This window comes from Cydia splendana, chromosome 11 (genome assembly GCF_910591565.1).
Source record: "Cydia splendana chromosome 11, ilCydSple1.2, whole genome shotgun sequence".
Classification (NCBI taxonomy): Eukaryota; Metazoa; Arthropoda; class Insecta; order Lepidoptera; family Tortricidae; genus Cydia; species Cydia splendana.
Genome location: NC_085970.1, coordinates 11,091,472 through 11,105,700, shown reverse-complemented (window position 1 = coordinate 11,105,700; position 14,229 = coordinate 11,091,472). Strand labels below are relative to the sequence as shown.

General features: G+C 38.1%; 1 protein-coding gene and 1 long non-coding RNA gene across 3 annotated transcripts; both read right to left on the bottom strand.

Annotated features, from left to right (window-relative positions):
- Positions 1-214: 214 nt before the first annotated feature.
- LOC134795048 (uncharacterized) lies at positions 215-1,414 on the bottom strand. Its single transcript, XR_010144775.1, has 3 exons — positions 1,294-1,414; positions 813-887; positions 215-398 (listed from the first exon to the last, which is right to left on the bottom strand). It is a non-coding gene; the product is annotated as an uncharacterized LOC134795048 (long non-coding RNA).
- Positions 1,415-9,556: 8,142 nt separating this feature from the next.
- On the bottom strand, positions 9,557-11,901 carry LOC134794937 (ankyrin repeat domain-containing protein 12-like). 2 transcript variants are annotated; one of them, XM_063766804.1, is made up of 2 exons: positions 11,745-11,901; positions 9,557-11,279 (listed from the first exon to the last, which is right to left on the bottom strand). In XM_063766804.1, exon 2 carries the CDS (start codon positions 10,799-10,801, stop codon positions 10,148-10,150), a length of 654 nt encoding a protein of 217 aa, XP_063622874.1. In that variant the 5' UTR covers positions 10,802-11,279; positions 11,745-11,901; the 3' UTR covers positions 9,557-10,147. The 2 variants fall into 2 exon arrangements, with proteins under 2 accessions (XP_063622874.1, XP_063622875.1); XM_063766805.1 differs by having other exon boundaries at positions 9,557-11,282; positions 11,749-11,899.
- Between the last annotated feature and the right edge of the window lie 2,328 nt (positions 11,902-14,229).

Here is a 14,229-nt window from a genome sequence, read left to right as displayed (position 1 = left end):
CAAACTTTTGATAAACACGGCACAGGTAACCTAACATGTAATGAAATGTTAGAATGTGTTGTTTCCATGATAAAAAGCTTTAATTTTGTATATCGGCGAATCAGAGTAACTCAGTTGGATTGTCCATCTGCATTTTATATATACCTACTTAAGTTTGTGTGAAAATAAAATTGATCAGAAAGGGACTTAATTAAATGGTGGAAGTGAAAGTCAGTTTTGAACTTAGAAGGAATTTATTGAATCACAAGAGACAACAATGGAACAGCACTATAGTGAGGAAGAAAGAGACGGAGAACGCGACGGGGAAGCAGCTCTCCAGCGCCGACGCGACGCGCGCGCCGAGCGGCCGGCGCCTGCGCGTGCGCGGTTGGGCTTCGTCCATCTTTAGCAGCAACCACCTGTTGACAGATATATAAATAATACATACATAAAAGGTGACCAGTTGGGAAAAATTAGATAAGTAAATAGATATGTATAATCCCTGCTAATATTATAAATGCGATAGTCACTCTGTCTGTCTGTTACCTTTCCACACTTAAACCGCTAATATCAATAATTTAGATGAAATTTGGCATGGAGATAGTTTGAGATTTGGATAGTTTTTATTAATTATCATATTCTACGCAGACGAAGTCGCGGGCAGTGCCGCGTGCCGCTGCATATAAAAAGAGATTACTTATAGAGCTATTGGTATTGTCTTTACTCTTTGTGATGCGGCACATACTTATGTTAATTTTGTTAATAATGAATTAATGACGTAATAGTTTTAAGGACTCATATTTTGAGAATATAAACAGAATTTGACCAAATACCTTTAGAGGAACAGTCGTTGCAGCCCTTGTCCTTGCAGCCGCAGTTGTCTTTGCAGGCGCCGTCCGGGCAGGAATCTAGAAACAGTCAACACTTATCATCACTATTTATTTACACCTTATAAAACAAAGTCCGCCGCCGAGTCTGTCTGTTTGTGTTTGTTCGTATATTCGCGATAAACTCAAAAACTACTGACCGGATTATCATGCGGTTTTCACCTATCAATAGAGTGATTCTTGAGGAAGGTTTAGGTGTATGATTTGTTAACCCGTGTGAAGCCGGGTCGGGTCGCTATTAGGTACTACATTTATCAATAGATTATTAAATAGGAGAAGACACTGCGACTGCACTTCTCCTTGCAATGACATCAACCGACAGGAATTGTGACAGGAAAAGCTAAAACCCAAATAACACAATTTATATAACGTTTATTACGTTAACGACTCTGGTTAATGTAGCTTATATAGTTAATTAAAATCTCACCTTTGCAAGGCTCGCAGGGCGAAGGCATGATGAGCTGTTGTTGATCTTTGGTTTTATGAAACTGTGTCGATTCCGTCAACCGGTGACGTTTTATACGGCTGCAGCACTGCAAAAACATTCGGAACAAGGTTGGACTTATTGTTCAGCACAAATATCCGGACTATACTCTTTGGTCTCGCTTGCTTGAATTTGGAACAACAAAAGTGTTTTCACACCTCGATACAGTGGATACTGTGATGTGCCGTCGGCAAGTTTCCAAAATTGCACAATTTCCACATGGAAAAATTTTAGCAAATTGTCATGGGGATCGAAATTTTCAATTTCAAAAATAAAAGTCTCCTTTCGTGCCTTAAATTTCCGGGAATTTTCCTAACTTTTTGGAAACATTCCACAACTTGTAGTGAAACAAAAATATTTTTAACAGGTCCATGACTTCCGTATTATCGTTTTTACAAACGTTTCAAAGATATATTGTTTTGTAAGGTTTTCCTAATACTGTTAATTTTACAATAGTTATTTACTATACAAGTGCGAAAAATAGGAAATTCACAACGAGTGGCGAATTTGAAAACACGACGGAGGGAGTGTTTGAAATCGACACGAGTTGCGAATTAATTCTAATACAGACGTAGGTACCTACATGAAAAAGCGAGCAAGAGAGATTGTTTACTATCCTTACTACTGATGAATCCAGCATCTGGCAGCTGTTCATCGGTGTCAGACAAGTCACGTGCACAATGCAGGGCAGGGCAGGTGAAGGATGCAAGTTGGGTTTGGTAATCGTAACATATTATATACATCGGGAATTTGCATACCTAACGTTTGTTTAGTTTTCAACTTTTGTAAAAGCCTATTTTGAATTATAGCCGGTCAAACAAGTTTGTCAGTAGAAAAAGGCGCGTAATTCAAATTTTCTATTGGACGATAAATTTGTCGCTCTTTCTACTGACGGAAATTGCTTGACAGAGTAGGTAATTAATAATTTGACCCAGTTTTCCTTGCCCCCCCTCCCCACCCCAATGATATTTTCCCGGAAATCGTGTTGTTTTCCAGCGACACGCACGATTGGTTGTTACGCCTTGCGGAAACCATTGTGGCATTTCCGGTCCTTACAGCTACAACCTTCGTCTTAAATTAATGAATGATATTTAAGAGTTTTACATTATTATACTATATCATTCAGACTCGGAAAATCGAGGGAATCGTTCTGAACCATGTGCCAGACTGTAAAAGGTAAGATTTATTTAAATTAACTTTATTCGATTATTTAACTAACGATCATTCGTTTTTATTATAATTTTAATAAATTTCTAATTCAATAAATATAAGGTCTCAAAATATTATTATTTACCTAAATATGCAGATCGTATTAATACATAATTATTATATTATAAACGTTGCAAAATATAAGGCAATACATACATTAAACGCCTAAAATTTTATTATAGCAAACGCGCCTTACAAGCATTGCGAAAGATCTTACTACTATTAGTAGGCGCCATCGTTTATTCGGTATTTCATCTATTGTAGTGTGTAGTGTAGTTGTGTCGGCTTTTAATATTTATAGCTTATAAATGGCTTAAACGTTTAACGTTTTTAGTAAAATTAAAAAAGTAAGTTGCCTCATTTTAAAAATGCAAAAAAAATATTTTATTACAGAATCCGTTCATCAGCAACAATATGAAGACAACTCTAAATCGCAACCTAAAACTAAAATGGAACCCGTCAAACTAGAGAGAACCGTCGAGATCTGTCCACCCGACTGCCCATGTCGAGAGTCCACCTCCACCTACCTACCACTCCTCTTCAATGTACTTGGCGTGTTATTTGCCGTGCTCGCCACCTATATGATGATAACTACAGATTCCAATCTTTATTTGATATTCTGGATATGTTATTCTGTTCTTAGACGTATGATGGGAAGAAACAAAAGTTTGAAGATGAAAAATGACTGAGTAAACTGTTATTTTAAGGCCTGTGCACACCGGCTGCGTATGCGTGACTTGCACGTGCGCGTGCGGCGTTGTAGTATACAGATCCTTATGAGAGACAGCACACCGCTTGCGTGACGTGTGCGGCTCCAACATTTTAGCGCACGCGCACGTGCACGTCACGCAGACGGAAGCCGGTGTCCACAGGCCTTTAGTGTCTGAATGTCTGTTACCGTTGTCGACTTATTTATTCAAATGTACGTACCTACGTAAGTAATTGTAATTAATTTATTGAATATTTATTGATGTGTAATTTAAGTTTAAAAAATATATTTAAATGAAGATATTTATTTCAAATATATTAATTTGCTCATTATACTTATTTTATTATACTTATTACGACGTCCTTATCTTTATAATTATAAGTCGGGTTTTTATCTACCCTTATCTTTACCTTTAGCATTAGAAACAAGGTGTTGCCTATAACAGGAGCAATGAATTAAACTGTAGCCTGTACTCCTCAAACTGACCAACATTTTGTTCAGCAACTTCTAAAAATAACTTATGTTTTGATTTTTATTACACTTTAAATTTTATTCTAAGACGCAATGTATTGCAAATTTTGTTATGTTTAAAGCGTGACAGCTGACAGGCAACGTCATAGACACTGATTACAGCGTACCTACATTGAAATAGTTATTTACGTTACAAGTGCGGAAAAGAGGAAATTCGAAACGAGTGGCGATAAATTAAAACACGACCGAAGGGAGTGTTTTGAATCGACACGAGTTGCGAATTACTTATTCGCACGTATATCGTACAACGTTTTACAGTACATGTGGCAATTTAAATTTTTGACATACCTACGGACGGAATGTGCTGTTTCCCGCACTAGTGCGGGAAAGTGGGACCATATGTACTGTAAATAATATTTAACTTGTATGAAAAAGTGAAAATCTAAAGAATTCATAATTTTTAAAAGTTGTTAGTCTAAAGTCGTGTCTTTTGAGGCATACAATATAATACATATATGGTTTAATTATTTGGTCGTGTTACAGGAAACACCAGGTATAATATTACAAAATTATTTACGCACCTTACCTTAAATAATTACCACATGCCTATATAACCTGTGATTAAACTTATTAGGTTAGATAAGGATAATATACCTATGTGTATAAAACATGAAAACACTGGCCTACAAAAATCAATTCCACTAAATAAACCTAAGATTCAAAATCCCTTGATAATACGGACAAAAGTCCGGTCAATTGAATTAAAGTAATGCGAAAAATCAAGATCATTTCTTGCGAACCTCCATTTAAGTTTTTATAGTGTTTTTTGTCTAATTTGTCAGATGTCTTCGGGTCGTTGTTTTTTGGGCGTTCCAAGGCCTCGGTTCTTGGTTTTTAGGGTTCCGTACCCAAAGGGTAAAACGGGACCCTATTACTAAGACTTCGCTGTCCGTCCGTCCGTCCGTCCGTCCGTCCGTCCGTCCGTCCGTCCGTCCGTCCGTCCGTCCGTCCGTCCGTCCGTCCGTCTGTCACCAGGCTGTATCTCACGAACCGTGATAGCTAGACAGTTGAAATTTTCACAGATGATGTATTTCTGTTGCCGCTATAACAACAAATACTAAAAACAGAATAAAATAAAGATTTAAATGGGGCTCCCATACAACAAACGTGATTTTTGACCAAAGTTAAGCAACGTCGGGAGTGGTCAGTACTTGGATGGGTGACCGTTTTTTTTTGCTTTTTTTTTTGTTTTTTTTTTTGCATTATGGTACGGAACCCTTCGTGCGCGAGTCCGACTCGCACTTGCCCGGTTTTTTCTCACCCACCCGAGTCACCCACAGAATAAGTTTTTACCCGACTACGGCAACGCAAAAGGAGGGTTATGATTTTGACCGGTATGTATGTTATGAGATGAGTTTCGACCGTACTTCAACTTTGTTATTAACTTATTATACTGTATCTCGCCTCGAATGATGGCTTCTGACAGTTCCTTCAAGTCTCTCTTGGTTGGCGCTTAATTAAAAAAATATGAGAGCTCCGTGTACAAAGTTTTGTACGGAGCTCTAAAAATTGAGAAATATGTTTTCACCGTATTTTTTTATTACAAGCTATATTATTTAAATTGCAATATTTGCATGTACATAAATTAACGTTCACATTTACAACAGGTAGGTATTTCAGAGAAAACTATCAATAACTAACGATCATGTGGCAATCGGACAACAACGAAATCAATAAATAAATAATGCACCTATAGTTCGTTTTTTTTAGCATTAGAAATAAGGTATACAATCTTGATGTGTCTTTTAATTGAAAAACACATTTTAAAAATAAGTTACGGCAAATATGTAACAATTATGAATATAATACGATCATTTATATTCTTCTGCTTTCATAAGTAATAGTTACTGATTTTTAAAAAGCTTTTTTCAATTAAAAGACATGTCAAGATCGCTTACCTTCTCTCAAGTTCTTTCTAATGCTAAAAAAAACGAACTATAAGTACAACCATTTTATCAATTTCCTCAACTAATTCTTCGTGTCAAAAAAAATCATCAAGTCGGAACTGCGTAGTTACTTGTTGACTACAGTGGTTACCAACCTTAGGCACCAAATATTATAGTATGTTTATTTAAACTATAAAGTATTACGTCATACATTTTCTATGCAAGAAACAATTGAGCGTTCTATTCTATTCGTACCCTACATACTCGCAAGGCTAAATGTAGGGTACTTTACAATGTACCTACATAATCGTTGTTGTAATCTAATTATTAGAGTAATTAGAACAGAACCTTTCATGAACCAAATAAAGAGGCATATCTTTTGATTCCAATTTACTTATAGAACAAGGTTCAAATTAAAAATAGGAAAACTTTGTATGGTGGGTCTTACGAGGTTATGGGCAGTAGGTACTTCATAATTTAGTCGTTCGTCGAGTCGGACTCGCCCACCGAGGGTTCCATCCTTTTTAGTATTTGTTGTTAACTTGTTATAGCGGCAACAGAAATAGGTACATCATCTGTGAAAATTTCAACTGTCTAGCTATCACGGTTCATGAGATACACCCTGGTGACAGGTAGACAGACGGACAGTGGAGTCTTAGTAATAGGGTACCGTTTTTACTCTTTGGGTAAGGAAGGAAGGTAGATAGAATTTATAAAAATTGATGTGGGATAACCCTTGGAGGAAGATATTTAAAAAACTGTTAGAGATTCTTTTATTTGTGACTAATAATAATTTATTAAATAAATAAATAAATAAAAATATAAAGGCAGTTTTTATCTGTTACGTAAATGGTGGTATGGTGGTTGTCAACCACTGGAGTTAGGATCATTCAACTCCCATAGCGGAACTGATAGCTGCAAAAACCTATCTCCGCTCCGCTCCGCCCGCTAAATTGCTACAATGGATAAACTACAGGGAATTACAAGAAGATGGTAAGGTAAACGTACTAGTGCTCGACATGCTAATGCCCAATGCTATGCATGCTAATGACTTAAGTTTCAAGATGACATGTACTGGGACTGGGACCGCGTCGAGCAACAGTGCGTTTACCCCCTTTTATCCCTTATCATCGTGGCGGTGAGAGTTTTCAAATAAGTACATATCTACTCGTCAAAAATATAACTGAAGATAATAATTAACTTGTATAAAAAATAGGAAGTCCAAAGACTTCATAATTTTTAAAAGTTGTTAACCAAAAATTTTATCGTTTGATGTACAACATATGTTTTAATTATTTGCTTGTGTTACAGGGCCCACACGGTATTTCAGATTCTTGGAAGCCTTTTCATCTGGGTAAGGTCACACGATAAAATTTCAAAACTCTTAAATTTTCTAATGTTGGTATACATACACACAACTTGTCCACAATATACCTAGAGTCACATGAGTAACAATAGTACAAACTAAGGGTTCCGTTTTTATCGGACAACGACCTAATTTTTTTGGGTTCCGTACCTCAAAAGGAAAAAACGGAACCCTTATAGGATCACTCGTGTTTCTGTCTGTCTGTCCGTCTGTCACAGCCCTTTTTTGGGGGGTAAAAGAGAAAATAAAAAAATTATAAAAAATGACCACCCCCTTATCTTCAAAACTACTGGGTCTAAAATTTTGAAAAAAATACACAAACTAGTTCTTTACTTATTAAGGCCCCAGTACACAATGGGCCATCGCCGGCCACTCCAAGGGACGCAGCCATGCGGTAGAATGAGATAGCAATATCACTTGCTCCCTCTAACGCATAAATGCGTCCCCTGGAGTGGCCGGCGATGGCCCATTGTGTACTGGGGCCTTTATACATAGATGACAGGGAAACATATTAGAAATGTGCAGTCAAGCGTGAGTCGGACTTAATGTACGGAACCCTTGGAACGCGAGTCCGACTCGCACTTGGCCGGTTTTTTTTGTAAAAGAGTGATTCTAAGAGACAATTACTTTATGTACTTTTGATTGTGATGGCCCACAGGGTTTTGATTGTGATGGCCCACAGGGTTTTGATTGTGATGGCCCACAGGGTTTTGATTGTGATGGCCCACAGGGTTTTCAGTAAAGTTTCAACAATAAGTACGAATGTACTAAAAATTCAAGTGAGTGAAACCGTTGTCGTATAAACAATTTAAAATATGTCTCACGAAAGTTTAATATCAATAAGTACGAAGTAAATAATAATAATTGTCAATGCCCGGATGCTGGTTATGTCGTTAGATATCATTTATATGTATTTAGTTATAAGGTGTGCCTTAGAAATCCGACTTTAACTGGTGTTAGGTAGGTATAGGTTTCTACTTTTCTAGCTTTCTGTGCAGCCGGCCTAGCCAAGGTTACAATCGCTATCGCTTCGACAACGAAAAGCTTTATGTCTCTCTATCACTCTTCCATATTAGTGCGACAGTGACAGTTGCATTTCGATCGCTACGGAGCGTAAGCGATTGGCATCTTGGCTACGCGGCCTGGTTTCTGGTTAAAGATAAAGACCATTTCACTTACTACAGTAGCACAGGTTACAGTCAAGGTATATGGAGAGTCGGAGTTGGAGACCACTGGAGATGGACAAAGTGCCAAAACTGTGTATGCCCGACCTTGTTGCCCATGCTTAACCTCCCTCCGCCCAGAGACCTATAAACAGGTCTCCTGTTCCATTCTAATGGGGTTGGCAACTGTCAAAGGTTTGCATAGATGGCGCCATCATAGCTTGCCCCTTTTTCTATGAGATTTGGCTTAAAGGGCTGGCATCCAGGGTATTAATAAACAAAAATTTGACACAATTCTGGGGACTGACAGGGCAAGCTATGATGGCGCCATCTGCTAAAAACTTCCACCGGCCAACCCCATTTGAATCTTTGTTTTGACAAATCAAAATTGCATTTTTCTTGGCAAGTTTTGGCTAGAGAATAAGGTAGGTGTGTACATATTTTTGGCCCTAAATTCGTGGCGATATTTGATATATTCAGTAGTGTAATTTCGCTGCAGTTGCGTACAGGATAAAAAGGGCTGAGACGGTGTTACGATAAGTCGGTATCATCAATATTATAATATTTTTTACAGTACATATGGTGTTACTTTACAGCTCTAGGGATTAAGGACAATACGTGCCTATGTCAAAAAATTAAAGGGCCATATGTACTGTAAAACGTTGTACAATACACGTGCGAGAAGGTAATTCGCAACTCGTGTCGATTTAAAACGCTCCCTTAGGTCGTGGCAATTTATCGCCACTGGTTGCGAACTTCCTACTTTTCACACTTGTATCGTAATGTACTATTATTATATGTCATTTATGAATAATATACCCATGACATACGGTCGGATATGCATCATGAGGAAACTTCCCATTTTTGCCATTACATGGAACCCTCTAAACGTCGGTAAAAAAGAAAATGATTGAGCTAGTTGAGGTAACATGTGCCATTATTAAATTGTAACTCAACATTGTAAGGTACGGTGGGTTTCCAAAGTGGGATCGCGGCTAAACCGGTCCAGTTTTTTGTTTACGGCCGATCATTTTATTGTGGCTATAAGTTACTTATCTCTGTCGTGCTAGGAGCTGGCACACTGTTTTAGTCAACTTTTTTAATACAGTTTATTACGTTATGCGCGAGATGGGAAAAGCGTTATAACCACAATATTTGTGAACTGTTAAGTGTTAGGTACCTACTTTAAATAGGGATAGAAATATCTAAGTGTTGTACCTAATACAAGAAAATATACATTAAATAATCTAAACTATTGCGCCCTTATTTAGGCCCGATTTACACATTGATTGAATGTAGCGTTATTTTTCATTACTTTTTTAGGTAGAAATAATAAAGAGAAAAAAATTATAAATTCACTTTTAATTGAACCATTTAATCACTGCTAACAACTCACTGTTTCGGTATTTAATAGACATTTATATTATAATCCAACGAAATGATTATCAGACGATTGACGTCGTCCTAGATATTTAACATCGAGATAGGGTATATTTTGATTTGAAAATTTCTGAAATTCATTTCAACAATGATATAGACACTTATTAGCAATCAATATGAAATTGTTAAATTCAATAATCCTAAACAGTCCGGTGGTATTCAATCTATCACACATCTGACGCCAAAGCTCAGCGTCAAAAACTCCCCTCCTAACATCCTAAAACTAAACTTAACATAGTTAAAAATGAACACAATTAATTAAGGTACGTACTTATGTTCTAATATCTTCGAACGCATATGGCGAAATATAATTAAGATCCAGCTTTACAAAGATCTTATTTCAATTAGTAACGCTAAACATGCAATTACAAAAATTGATCGTGAAAAACACTAAAAAAGACTAACGGATCTCTCTAAAGCCAAAGCTTAATGACTGAAGAAACAGGTTGTTAATGGCATCCTTTAGATAGAAGAACGAGATCTCGTGTAAAGCTCAAGCAGGCAAGTCGAAGTTGGATACGTGGACTTGTGGCACGTGGTCAGGGTCCGTGGTCGGCTTGGTCTTCGCGTCGCAGATGCCCACCTCCTTCAGCTTCCATTCCCACTCCATGACTTGTACAGCGTGGAGGGTCTCGGCCTCGATGTGCTGCCGGCGCAGCATACCTTCCTTAATCTTCTCCCACTTATCGTCCACCTCCTGGAGCCACGCGTTGATCTGCCGCCCGTTGCAACGCCCCCGACGAGTCGTTCTGTTCTCTTCTTGCTCTGGAGGTATCTCGGTGTATATCTCTTTCCCGCGCAGGATTGTGCAGACAGAATAAGGCATCGACTGGTTGCTCACGGCCCTCTCGGCTCGGCCGTGAACCCGTAAAATTTCCTGCTCGACTGCCAACACCAGCTTTTCTTTTTCAACTAAATGCTGGGTGACTAAACGAGTGCGTTCTTTCTCTTGGGCAGTAAACTCTTCCACCATCTGTGGTGGAAGTGTCGTCGGGATTTCGATCTTGCTTTCCGGGTTTACGGTGGACTGTAAGGTGTAAGTGCGTCGATTCATCAGATAATTGTTAAAGTCTTTAGGGGGCTTAGGCTTGACGGGTAGGAGGTTCTTCTGACGAACTTCGATCGTCTTTCGAATGTGTATGTACATTTGGTAGGCATTGGGATGATTTGTTGCTTCCGCTCTTACTTTATCTAAAGGTTCATTTTTAGATATTTGAGTGTCTTTGGTGGCTCTTATTTTGCGTTTGCGCGGGTGTATATCGATGGGCTCGGGGCGTGCGCTTGCGACGGCCGGGGCCTCATCTTGGGCGGGCGCGAGCACCGCGTCGGGGGTGATCGGTTTCTCCTTGTCCTTCTCCTTGTCGGCATCGCTGTTCCTGTGGGCGCGGGCGAGTTTCTGCGCCACCTTGCCGCCTTGTGGTCCGGAGGGGCGAGCGCGGGTCGGCTCCTGGCGTATCGCCGGCAGCGGAGCGCCGATCGTCCGATTCCCCCACGTAGCAACTCAGTTATTGACCCGAGAGCGACTCGTCTGTGCTAGATGTCTGGGCACCGCCTGCGCGCGCAGCCGCTCCGCACCGCTTCAACTCTAGATATAACAGCCTAGCCGAGATGCCGGCGCCTTGTGACTCCTGTAAAGGTAAGCAACTTTTTAAGAACTGGAATATTATTTGCAGTATGGTGAAATACTGCAATTGAGTGATGTGAAAAACACGTGGCGTTACTTATTATTGTTTTGCCGGCGGAAATTAATTTATGTATGTGAATGACGCAGTTACGTGATCGCTAAATATTTAAGTAAGTAAGTATTGTAGTTAACTTTCGTTACGGAGCTTATTATATTTGAGTCTAAAATGTATTTTATTTCGCACTTTTTCAACGTTAAATGTGAACCAGTTGTATTGTTTCATATATGTATATTACCTAAATAAAATAGCAATATCTCAAAATAAATCAACAAGACACACGAACAATCTATACCAATCGTAAATATTTTTATGCAAAATCATGTTCTGTACCAATAAACACCACAAATTAACATTAAATCCAATTCGCGCACTAAAACTTCAAATAATCTGCAAGAACAATAAAACTCACCTAATATCCTCAACTTTCACAAGCCACTTAACACGTTAACTGCGATAAGTGATTAGCAATAAACCGGGTAGTTGGATACAGCAACTCGTTATGTAGGTGCGGTGTAGCCGGACTGCGCTGTGCAGCGGCCGAACGTCAATGCATTTTTGATCCATAGAGCAGCCTCCTCCCGGAAGTTGTCGCATAGCCTAGGATACAAAAGCCTCCTTAACATAACATAGCCATAACGATCTAGACATAACTAGGCTGGATTCTGGAGCAAGACCTACTTTACTGAAAATTGTACCGGTATATATTTTTTCTTGAAAATTACTGATTTAAACATATTTTGAAAGACTTAATAATAAAAAAACATTTTTAAACTGGGTCTATCGCGAATTTATTTTGTTAAGTACCTTTTATTTCTGACGTTTCGAGTTTTAAATGTTATAATATAATTAATAACTATAATCGACAAACAAATACATATAGAAAGGGCACCCTTCCGAGGGCACCAAATTTTGATAGGTATTTTTAATTTTTAGTTTTAGTTATTTTAATTGTAGTTAGTTTTAGTTTTATATTCCTTATGTCTTTTAGTAATTTATATTAATTCAATTCTATAGAAAGGCGCAGAATTATTGAATATTGATAATTGATAATTTCCTCGAAACTTTAAGAATAAATTTGTAGTAAGTTTACGTCGTTACAATTTGTTTCTATTATATACATGTATATATATTTTACCTATGCAGGGATAGTATATACCTACCTGCAAAATAAAACTGCAAAAACAAAAGGTAGGTAGGTACCTAGTCCTACTACTTTAATAAAAAAAATTTTACAATCACTTAACTATGCCGAGACAGGAGATATTTTAGTTAAAATAATTTAGGTTTATTTATCATGTTTTGCCGTAGAAATGTATATCTTTTTCTTACTTATAAGTATGTTATAAGTTTTCATTTTAAGTCTGTTATATTATATCAAAAACATACCTAAGATATTACTGGACTTGATTGTGTAACTTAGATCTCTTATTTAAACTGTAACTGGTTCCCCGCGATACAGGCGTAGCCTAGTGCGGAGACCCCTGCCATACTCTGTTATGTGTTCTTTTGATAATAAATTTATTATATTCTGTTCTTATTCTATTCTTATAACGAATCAATTTGTTTATCTTTTATCTTCTAAGACAGACTACTTAGTGCTTATTGAGTGACGTCAACACGACAAGGTTTTATAGTGGCTTAGGAATCAAATTGGTTGACTGTAGGTACCAACTTATAACGTGTGATTTAATTATTGAGTGGTCAAATCGATTGCACTTTGCTTAGACACGTTTGTAGTTGAACTATGCCCGGTTATTTCTGGATCCAACGCACCAACGAGACTGCCGGTGTCTGGAGCATTGCTATCATTGTTACTGTCTCCCTAGCTGTATACACGGTATATACCTAGCTTAGGCTTAAGGATGACTCACGCTAGACCGGGCCGGGGCCGGGCCGGAGTTTCCGGCGCTTCGTTTTCTATGGAAAGCACCACGTGATCACCGTTCAGCCGTCATAGAAAATGACATGTCGGTCGCCTCGTCTAACGTGAGTCCTCCTTTTAGCTATGTAAATTGTTTTTTTTAGTACATCCAGCATCTGCATCTGCATCGTCCATCCAGTGGCGCCCTCATTGGGGGAATTGTGTTTTTCAATAAACCAATTAATTTCTCTATAAATCAGTATATTACTGTTGTTGACCTACAGATTCCCCAACTTTTGGTCTATACTTATATCACATAGTTTTATTTTGCTTATTTTTTGCTTTATCAACTAACTAAACGGCAAACACTTTTTCCTATCCTCTGTATCTTTAGGTATTTAAATAAAAGTAAACAAAATCTACCCTCAAATGGCTCCTTAAGCCAGTTGAGGGTAAATGGAAACATATCATACATGATCAAATAATATAGGTTAAAATCAGGTCGTTCAGTGACTGATCCAGTAGGTTTTTTATAACAACCCGAAAATGTAGAAATTGTTTGTTTACTTTCTTTTAAACCTACCTAAAGATACAGAGTATAGTTAGGATGCCACTGAGGACATGAAGGTGTGTGAAGTCAGTTGTTGTACAGTCGACTGTGTTTACAGACACGTGCGGCGGCGGCAAGGCCGCGTGCGGGGCCAACTGTACCTGCGGGCCCAGTTGCGCCTGCGGCGACGGCAAGGCTTCCGGTATGTCACCGTCAAAATGTTTTTCTGTTTTAGGGCTTTTTTTACTGTTATACGAGTAAATTCATGTGGTCTTAAGAGCCTCCAAAATTAAATAAATAAAACATTTTTTCAAAGAAATTAAAATTTAATTGGAAAATTGTTCAATTTTTTTTTGCAATGTGGTACCTACCACAATTCCACTTGGTATGGCGATAAGTCGATAACCGATAACATAAACTATAAAGAAAAGATGCGAAAATAAGAGTAGGTATCCATTGAATTTTTTGGGATATTTTAG

What these genes read in the sequence shown, in the direction of transcription:
- LOC134794937 (XM_063766804.1), bottom strand. Translation starts at nt 10,801, where the DNA reads ATGTACATACACATTCGAAAGACGATCGAAGTTCGTCAGAAGAACCTC.